The sequence below is a fragment of the Erigeron canadensis genome, chromosome 2 (genome assembly GCF_010389155.1).
Source record: "Erigeron canadensis isolate Cc75 chromosome 2, C_canadensis_v1, whole genome shotgun sequence".
NCBI lineage: Eukaryota > Viridiplantae > Streptophyta > Magnoliopsida > Asterales > Asteraceae > Erigeron > Erigeron canadensis.
In genome coordinates, this window is record NC_057762.1 from 25,774,372 (window position 1) to 25,783,884 (window position 9,513).

Genomic DNA, 9,513 nt, shown 5'->3' on the forward strand with positions numbered 1-9,513 from the left:
GTGTTGACTTTATGAGTCAACAAACTTTTGAGCCAATAATAACACTGTCACCGCTGTTGGCACCGCCGTCGCCGCTACCGCTACTGTCACCGCCATCCCCATCCCCATCGCCGCCACCACCACCCGTCGCTGCCACCTACTACTGTATCGTGCGGACACATGTCTGGTAAATCTATAATTAAATACGTATTGACATTTACTAGTAGCTTACGAATTGGTGTTTTCTAAAGCTGATTTGCGGATGCAAATATGCAACTAGTCTGACCAAACTACTATAGCTGCAAAGAGTTAAATCAGCTAACTAATATTATAACTCACTAATTACTACCATCACTACAATAAATCTGATTGGAGTATTATTGTTCCATGACCAACAAGGCTAATTGTGCCGGCATCACACAAGAAAACATGAGGTAATTAAAATTTGAACCACATAACTCTGTTCAATATGTTGACAAAGATCAAATACTTAAACGTTTTTGGGTGTTTGGTTCACAAAATGTTTTTAAAGGAATTGGAATTTGTTTAAGGAATTGAAATTTGAAAATATGTTATGTGTTTGGTTGACAGAATTTAATGGAATTCTAGTAAAAAAAATTAATTTAAATTATAGCAAATGACAACATTACCCTTTTTTAGATTTTTAGAAATTCTTAATAATAATAATAATAATAATAATAATAATAATAATAATAATAATAATAATCTAAAACTAGACATATACTGTGTTCCAAAAAGTCAAAGATAACAACATATGAGTGTCACTCATCTTTCTCAAAAAGACCAGATGCATTCCTACAACTTCCTTTTCTTATGTAAAACTCCATTGAATGATTTCTAAATAAAATACAATATCATTATTTCCAACAACCACAAACAACAAACTATTGCTTAATGAAAAAACCCGATGGAGTTAACATCCTAAGCAACATGGCCGGAAATAATCACAAGTAGCGGCGGCGGCGGCCGGAAGTCATAATCAACGACGGCGCTCGGTGGTGGATCGTGTTGATGGTCAACATCCGGTGGATAATCGAATCAGGTTCCAAAAGGTTTTTTTATTTTTTTATTTGATATTTAGTTATAAGAGGGTATATTGGTAAAGATGAGTGAATTCCATGGATTGTTTGAACATTCCATCAAGATAGTGAAGGAATTCTAAATTCCATGTTTTAAAGAATTTGATGGAATTTTTTGAATTTCAATTCCATTTTTTTCTCAACCAAACAAATGAAAGGAATGGAATTTAGATTCCAATTCCTAAAAATTCCTATGAATTCCATGAACCAAATACCCCCTAAGTTTCTTTCTTTCTTTTGTATCTTTCCACTTTGAACATATTCATGTTACACCACCTCCAAAATGTATTTCCCTATCAACAACTTTTTGCCCCTTTAAACAAAATCAACACCTTCCAAACATATACAAAAAGGAGTTCCCCCTTCAAGTTACAAGTGAAAAAAAAAAGCAAAATGTAGAACCTTCATTATGGGTCAAGACCTAGAAATGATATGTGCATACAGAAATTCATTCCACGTGTCGGGTAATCCTGGTAAGCACCAATGTATACAATCTGCATATATAGCAGGATCTGCCATTTGCTCATCAGTTAACAATTTGCCTTGACGAATGGTGTAGATTGAGGTGTGTGCATCTTTTCGGTACTCTGAAAGAGTGGTTATGTTGAGAAAATGAACTGGAAATTGCATTGTTTTCATCACATTGGTTGCAACTGTAAAGAGTCGTCGGTCTGTGCCCACGTTTAGTGGCATGGACATATTCAGGATCGGACTTGTTTCTTTGGCACATTTGATGCCGTTAGGGTTGTTCCAGTCCAAGCTTCTACGGAATTTCAACAATAATTTATAAACAAGGTTACTATACAAATATATAATTGCAACATTGAGAAGAATCTTGGGAGATAAGATCATGATTTGTGTTTCGCAAGACAGTCAAGACTCAAGATCATGTTATAAGAAAATCTGTTTAGTATGTAAATAAATCTGGAAACATAAAGTTAATATATATTATTAGGCATTTGGTTGTTAAAAGAATTTGACTCAAATTTATACAAACTAACTGGTGTAGATGTACAAATATTTCATTGAACTAAGTAGTCACTATCTTTTCTGAAGTGATGTAACTATTGCTAAAAAGATACATATAACATTATAACTACTACTAATTGTTTTAATCGAAAATGTAATTATATAGGTATGTGCTATGTAGTTCAAGAGTCAACATATTGTAGTAGGTTTACCAAGACAGGGTATGATTACTTTGAATGATGTAGCTAATACAATACTAATTAATACGGCCGAGTAGTTGATGGACAGATTTTGAAGCAACCAAATCCACCTAGTCAGCCCATTAAGGAACTAATTAAGGAACTAATATAGCTAGAGTGCTAGACAACTTTCCAACTTTAAGATGTATATTTGATGGTTACAGGCTATAGAGATAGAGATTGAGTTTAAACCAAAATAAGGAAAATTAAAAGAAAAAACCAATCATAAGAAACATGTCAGATAAGTCCAAATTTGTTATATCTTATTGTAGGTTTATTTATGAATTTAACTCATGAGTGAGCAATATTCATACTTGTCAACAACTTTTAGCCATACACAACAAACATATATATTTTACTGCACATTATACAACAATATAAAGCATGTAATGTTGTGTATGACAAAAGTGTATTGTGAGAATATCACTTCTCATTCTGAAAATGTTCATATAAAAAGAAGAATATATAGATCCGCTAACATATCGTTTCAAATAAAAAAAAAGGTGCATTGGCCAGCAAGACGGCCAAGAGAGGGAAATTGTTATGAAGTGATAAAATATTTCAAGACGATGATGCTCATAATCATTTCATAAAAAATATTAACTTACTTGATATGGAGAGGAGACATGCTATTGAAAAAGACCATGGTTCTATTAGGGTTTATATTTTGATCAACCCACTCGCTCCACGTCTTAAGTACTCTCCCATATGCCTCAGGCCTATCGACCTCATCATATTCTGTTGCTTCTTCATTAAACGATCCTCGTCTGTGTCATTATATTTACCATAAATAATTTGCAAATAGAACCCAAAATACTCGAATCGTAGTTATTTACATGGACAACCAAAAAATAAGAAGAAAAATGTAAATATGATTCATTCTTACAGAACTTTCATTTTCATGGTGTTCATCCACCAAATGTATGTGTTAAAGACCAAATAGTCAACGTTTTTCCAATGTTGACCATGCCCATTAATTGACTCGGGCATGATAATTCTATCTAATATGCTGTGCATTTCTGGGTCATCAGAATTTGATTCTACTATAAAAGGAGCCCAATAAAACTCAACTGTGGCATTATAATCCTGCAAAAATAGGAACCACATTCCTTACATGATTAATCAACCTTTTTTTTATAGCATATCTTTGTAGAAATACGTGTAAGCTTATAATGAGAAAAGTCACACAAAAATGCACATAGTTTTGATTAATTAAGAAATTAAATTAAAAAAATATATCAAAGTAAAATAAAAACAAAATGCATTTTATATGAAGTACAAGTGTACAAGTAAAATTAGTGGAGGATTGTTTTGTAGGACCACTTATTACTTTTCTTTTTACGGATGCTACAAAGTATAAACATCATCATGAACAAAGACCACAAAAGCTCTTTACACGTAAAAGCTTATTCTTTATGGTGTCTAGATCATTTCTATTCCTGTATTATTTTGGGTAATCAAATGAATGGAATATTTGCTTATTCAAATAACTTGAAATGGATGTTTACTCAAGTGTACATAGTCTAACCTTAATATTCTCGTCAAACATTTTCTCTAACTAGCCCAATGTTTCTCAATGCGGTTATGCGAGGAGCTCAAAATACCTTACCACCGGGCTCTTTTGTATCTACGTTGCCATAAACAATTTCGTACCTAGGCTATTTCAAATACTATTTTTTTTTATTTGTATATAGATGTAAGGATATGTAAGGATGTTTGTATGGTTAGAGGTAAAAATAAAAGATTTTAAGGATGCTTAAGGATTTGTAAGGATATGATGTGGCAGCTCAAGGACGTCGAATGACGTCCTTAGCATTGGAAACAACCTATTTCCAATGCTAAGGACGTCCTTAGGCGTTATTAAGCCGCCACATCATATCCTTACAAATCCTTATACAACCATACAAACATCCTTACATATCCTTCCATATCCTTGCATATTCTTTTACCTCAAACTAAAAACAAAAACATATTAGGTAAGGACAAGTAAGGGTATGCCCTTAGGTAAACGCGTCCTTAAAACAAAATCTTTAGTTTTTGATATATTTTAACGACAAAGGATATTTATAGGCACCCAAAAGCACCCTATTGGCCCATTGGAGATAGCCTAAGGGGGAGAGGAGTCATGACTCCCAATTTCCCATCCCTTTCAAATTCCACCAATCAAATACCTCCAACTCAATTTTCCTTTTCAACCCTCCCAACCATTAAATAAAAACTTAAAAATTCATTAAAATTAAAACTAAACATTACATAAACATAAATTAAAAAGAACATAAATTTAAATTATAAATTTCTAAAATGAAGACAACTAAATCAAACTCGCGACTGATGGTGGCTGCATCGCTGGATCGTCAAGGAATAATAAGTCTAAAGCCGATACATGCGTCGTGAGATCGTATCGGAGCCGATGATGCACATTCTCGTCCATTATCTCCCGGTTTGCTTCCGGGTTATAAACTCTTTGCACCGGTGGATCCATAATATGAACCGGTGATATCGCCCGCCCGTTGTCTTTGATGATCATGTTGTGTAGTATAGTACACGCAGCGACGACTTTTTTGATCTTCTCCTTTGTCCATAGCCAGAGAGGACGGTCCAAGATCTTCCATTTTCCCTTGAGAACACCAAACGCTCGCTCAACATCCTTTCTTGCAGCCTTTTAAAGTCTTTTAAATTTCTTTTCATCTTGTTTCACTGGATGAGGATAAGCTTTAACAAACGCAGCCCACCTAGGATAGATTCCATCGGTAAGGTAGTAACCGCGCTTGTAATCTTGTCCATTTAAGTTAAATGAACTGTCTGGCGCGGATCCATTACGCTCGTTTTAAAACAACGGCGACTGCTGCAAAACATTGACATCGTTGTTCGATCCAGCGGGACCGAAAAACGAATGCCAAATCCACAAGTCATAAGAAGCAACACATTCAATCATAATAAGTAGGTACCTTGTGATCACCCTTTGTGTATTGCCCCTTTAAGTGTCTAGGGCACATCCTCCATTCGATGTGTGTACAATCAAGACTACAAAGCATTCCTGGAATGTGGTGTCTTTCTTCATGAGCTTGTGTGATGAGAGCAATGCCATGAGATGTCGGCCTACGTAAGAACTCCTTTTGATACAAATTGACGACCGCATCACAAAAGTACTCCATGGTCTCGTGTCCCGTTCTAGCAGCCATACATAAATACCCGTCATACGCGTCTGAAGGTTCACCCGTAGACAGTTGCTTGATCGCTGATGTGCACTTTTGAAGAGCGATGCAACTTTTTTTACCCCGTGCGTCGTACCCCTCTTGAAAGTAGCTAAAGTTAGCTTCAATATCACCAACAATCTTCAAAAACAACCTTTTGCTCATGCGAAAACGATGACGAAAAAATGTTTCGTCAAACTTCGAGTCTTCAACGAAGTAGTCACGCATTAGTATCGCGTGAGCTTCTTCCCGGTCTCGATCAATATACCTACGAGTGTCGGTAGAGGTGCCGGTATCTTCAAGCTCGGCGTACACTTGATTAAAAAACTAAAAAGTACTCCCCGTAGACGAATCGTCTAACTCCGGTGGAACACAAAATGAAGAAGATGAGGAAGAGGAATCCATTTTTTAGTAATGTGGTGTTTTTTTTTTTGTGAAAGTGTGAAGATATGTTTTTGTTTGGTGTTGTTTTTGGTTAAAAAAAAAGAGTATTTATAGATAAATAGGTAGGGGAATTTTTTTTTTCTTTTTTAATTAACTTCAAACGGTCACTTTAAGGTGGACCCCACCCCTCATACACTCCTCCCAACGGTCGAAATTGAGCATCCCTCGCCGTGCTTTAATGCCGCTCCACTCCATGCCGCTGCCATGCCGTGGGGATGGCGCCGGTGTTCCCTCGGCGGCATGGCATGCCGTTACCCATGTCGTCCACCACTCCCTCCCCCCTAATAGTAATCCCATCATGTATAGACAAAAAAATTTTTTTTCTCTCTCTTGTGAACGTTTTATAGACAAATCCCTCTGCCTAGAGCTTTTAACGCCAAGTACTGAGACAACATACCACTTGTCGCTTTCCACATAAAGTCTTCAAAATTTATACAGTTCTTAAAACTTTTCCATATAACTCTAGCAAATTACAAGATACCTAAAACGAATATTCGACCAAAGAACAAAATTATCATTCGGCAATTCGTTTTTCAATTTTTAAGCATGTAAAACATGCCTTACAAGAAAAAAAAAACAGAGAAATTATTTGCATGTTACAAGTAATTTATTGTGAATCTCAAGAAAGTTGACCCGTAAATTAAACTGGTAAAGAGAAAAAAAATGTAAAAAGTACCTCGAGTCTGAAAATGGAAAGAGACCCGGTTTTGGTCATGCTTTTTCTTCCTGATGTTACAGCAGATTGAACCAGACACACCATTGATTCCCATTGATTTCTATTTAATGAATCTCCGACAAACATTAGCCTTTTGTTCTTTAGTTTCTCCACTAGATATTTTGCGCTAAACCTTCATCAATAATTAAAGAATCAAAATGAACCCATGAACTACTATTTCAACCTATAATATTTTTATTTTAACGGCAAAGGTGAACTATTATTATTATCGAAACACTAGCATAAAAACTAGCGAATAAAAAAAACAAGATTTGAAAAAGAAGAAAAGAAAAAAGGTCTTAGCATGCGTCTCTATCATACCATGTCATACTTTTCTATAAGAAAATACATAATTTTCCTTAAAATATAATCCCAATCATCCTAAATGTAATAACCAATAAGTTAATTAAGTTTACTATATTGTACGAGTATTAATGTAAAAAAAGCTTGCATTCCATTTCATTTGACTATCTATAACCGGTTAAATGTCGCATTCGTGACACAATATGTTACCGGCCTGTTATATTAAAAAGGGAATAAAAGTTTGTTATGTCATGTAACAAACAATTCACTTCGTTACATTCTAGATTCAACAAGCATTTTAAGGGTGTTTTGACATTAAATTAAAAAAAAGGTGTTTTCAAAAATCCTTTTTCCATCTATACAAATACAAATGATTACTTTTTCTTTTTGCCAACTGCTCAACGAAATGATTAGATAATCTTTTCTAAACACAACACCTCTTTAGAATTTAAAACAAAACAACTTATAAAACTTACTTTGGTAAATTACAATCTTTAGGTTGCCACCTCCACTTTTGATACATAGAATCTTGTCTACCATTTTTCATACAAGTAACTTGTTGTGTCAAAAACTCACACTCATTTTCTTTGTATAAAGGGTGAGTTAACTCATCAAAAACCCAACTCCCATCAAAAACATCACAGCTTTCTGGTGGCAATTCAATATCTTCAAAGGTCTCTCCATCATTAATAAAACTTGGAAAGATTTTTTGAGAAAATGGGAATTGTGTCAAGTCATTGTAAAAAATGATTCCAATGACAAAAACAGTAAAAACAACTATGGAAGTAGTGAAATGATGAGTATTTTTTCTGTGAATCATTTTGTGAGGAATTTGAAGATGTTGAGAGGAATAGAAAAGAAGAGAGATACATATACATTTATGGGTGAAGTATAGGAAAGAATATTGGTGAAGTGGGGACTGTCTTTTCAAAGTATATTTGGTGGATGAAGTGTGGTTTTCTTGTTTTGATTTTGCTTAGGATATTAAGGAAGAAGTTAACTGTTCTAACAACAACTTTGTTTAGTCTATATCTGGCATTGGACTTTGGAGAAAGAAAAGAGTAAGGAGAAAGGTTTGTAGAGAGGTGGGTGGGGAGGTGTCTCCACTGTGTACTTTAGTTTTTCGAAAGAAAGAAAAAAAGAAATATAAAAGATTTTAAAATAAATTATGTTTTCGAGTTTTTTTTAAGAAGGAAAAATAAATGAAATGAATAAACTAATTTTACATCAATTATCTACACCACTCGTCGCTACCTTACCACCAGCCACCACCACACCGTCACCGTCGTAACCGGTACCGTGCTAATTATATATATTAATAAACATACAATTCCTTTGTGTTCATTTAAATTCATTTTTGTCCTCTCTTTAACAAAATAAACGATCATAAATGTTTGGCTATTTATTTATGGATAATCAGTTAACTTTGAACAAACATGAAAAAGATTTTGTTAAAGGAAGGAACTGGTTAATTTGGCCGGTTAACACATACATTAGAATTTATCTGATATAACAATTAATAATATTTAAAATTGTATGTCATTTTGTCATAAGACAAATTAATGAAGTAAATGTCTACAGTTTAATGCTTGTCTCTTCCCATCGACAAAAATAAAAAAAGATACGACGGATTTAACATATACCTACCTCGCCTCCAAGAGTCCAAGGAGAATGCGCAGGCGATATTACAAAAACAAAAATGCTATGATAGACATATCGATTTTATTATTATTACTACTACAATTATTATTAATATAATACTAAATTAATAATAATAGAATAGAATGAACTGCAATCGTGGGCACGACATGCCTCCTTCTAAGAGAGCATCACGTGTGTTGCTGTTATTACGTGAGGGCATTCACATCACATGTATATGTATCAGTGTTCAACCATACATTCGGAAGTTATGGAAATACAAATGTCATATATACTCCACTAGAAAAAAGAATTGAAGCCAATTATTTTAACATATATCATTAACAGTCCACTATTTTTCTAGATACAAAATTCAATTTGAGACAACTAAAGACATTCTAACCAGAGAGGTTTCCAAGAGGATGGGCCGTCACATGTCTTGTTGCCAAAATCCTTTTAGCGAAATACAGATATTTAATGGAGCAGTGGATCTAGCATTCATTAAATAATTTAAAGTTATTATAATTTTACAAATGTATGAAATTATAGATGATAATCTGATATTGTCTCGTCTTAAATTAGTTGAAAAGAAATGAGTTGATTGTTTAAACGGTTGAATTATCGTGTATTATAGATTACTAGCCTAATGCCCACGCACAGAGCCGGTCCTGAATTTTTTAATGCTAAGGGCAAAATGATTTAAAAATGCTCCTATAAAATTTTGTAAACAAACAATACACTTATTTTTAAAGATCTAAATCATAAGAAACCTAATTTTTTAACTATATTTTTATTCTTGAGACAAAAAATAGTTGTAGTTATTATAGTCACTTGTATATAAATAGTTCACTAATTGATCAATTAATCAATATTAGGTGGTTTTCACGATATCTCATTAGGTCACATTAGATTTAATATTCATAAATCACAAT

The 9,513-nt window shown here is 33.9% G+C and overlaps 2 protein-coding genes and 1 long non-coding RNA gene across 4 annotated transcripts; 1 reads left to right on the top strand and 2 right to left on the bottom strand.

Annotated features, from left to right (window-relative positions):
• Nucleotides 1–1,291: 1,291 nt before the first annotated feature.
• On the bottom strand, nt 1,292–8,043 carry LOC122588677 (protein ESKIMO 1-like). The gene is made up of 5 exons (XM_043760846.1): nt 7,420–8,043; nt 6,602–6,773; nt 3,174–3,373; nt 2,896–3,054; nt 1,292–1,842 (listed from the first exon to the last, which is right to left on the bottom strand). Exons 1-5 carry the CDS (start codon nt 7,761–7,763, stop codon nt 1,494–1,496), a joined length of 1,224 nt encoding a protein of 407 aa, XP_043616781.1. The 5' UTR covers nt 7,764–8,043; the 3' UTR covers nt 1,292–1,493.
• Nucleotides 1,461–2,051, top strand: LOC122588679. The gene is made up of 2 exons (XR_006322175.1): nt 1,461–1,552; nt 1,639–2,051. It is a non-coding gene; the product is annotated as an uncharacterized LOC122588679 (long non-coding RNA).
• Nucleotides 4,552–5,889, bottom strand: LOC122588678. Of its 2 annotated transcripts, none has more exons than XM_043760848.1 (2): nt 5,236–5,889; nt 4,552–5,129 (listed from the first exon to the last, which is right to left on the bottom strand). In XM_043760848.1, the coding sequence occupies exons 1-2, from the start codon at nt 5,707–5,709 to the stop codon at nt 5,115–5,117; spliced, it is 489 nt and encodes a 162-aa protein (XP_043616783.1). In that variant the 5' UTR covers nt 5,710–5,889; the 3' UTR covers nt 4,552–5,114. The 2 variants fall into 2 exon arrangements, with proteins under 2 accessions (XP_043616783.1, XP_043616782.1); XM_043760847.1 differs by having other exon boundaries at nt 4,552–5,132.
• Nucleotides 8,044–9,513: the final 1,470 nt, after the last annotated feature.

Bases quoted from the DNA above. Each gene is read 5' to 3' on its own strand.
- LOC122588678 (XM_043760847.1), bottom strand. From the start codon at position 5,709: ATGCGTGACTACTTCGTTGAAGACTCGAAGTTTGACGAAACATTTTTT.
- LOC122588677 (XM_043760846.1), bottom strand. From the start codon at position 7,763: ATGATTCACAGAAAAAATACTCATCATTTCACTACTTCCATAGTTGTT. The intron at 6,774-7,419 runs GTAAGTTTTATA...TTATTGATGAAG, and splicing joins AAAGATTGTAATTTACCAAA to GTTTAGCGCAAAATATCTAG. The intron at 1,843-2,895 runs GTAAGTTAATAT...GAAATTCCGTAG, and splicing joins ATGTCTCCTCTCCATATCAA to AAGCTTGGACTGGAACAACC.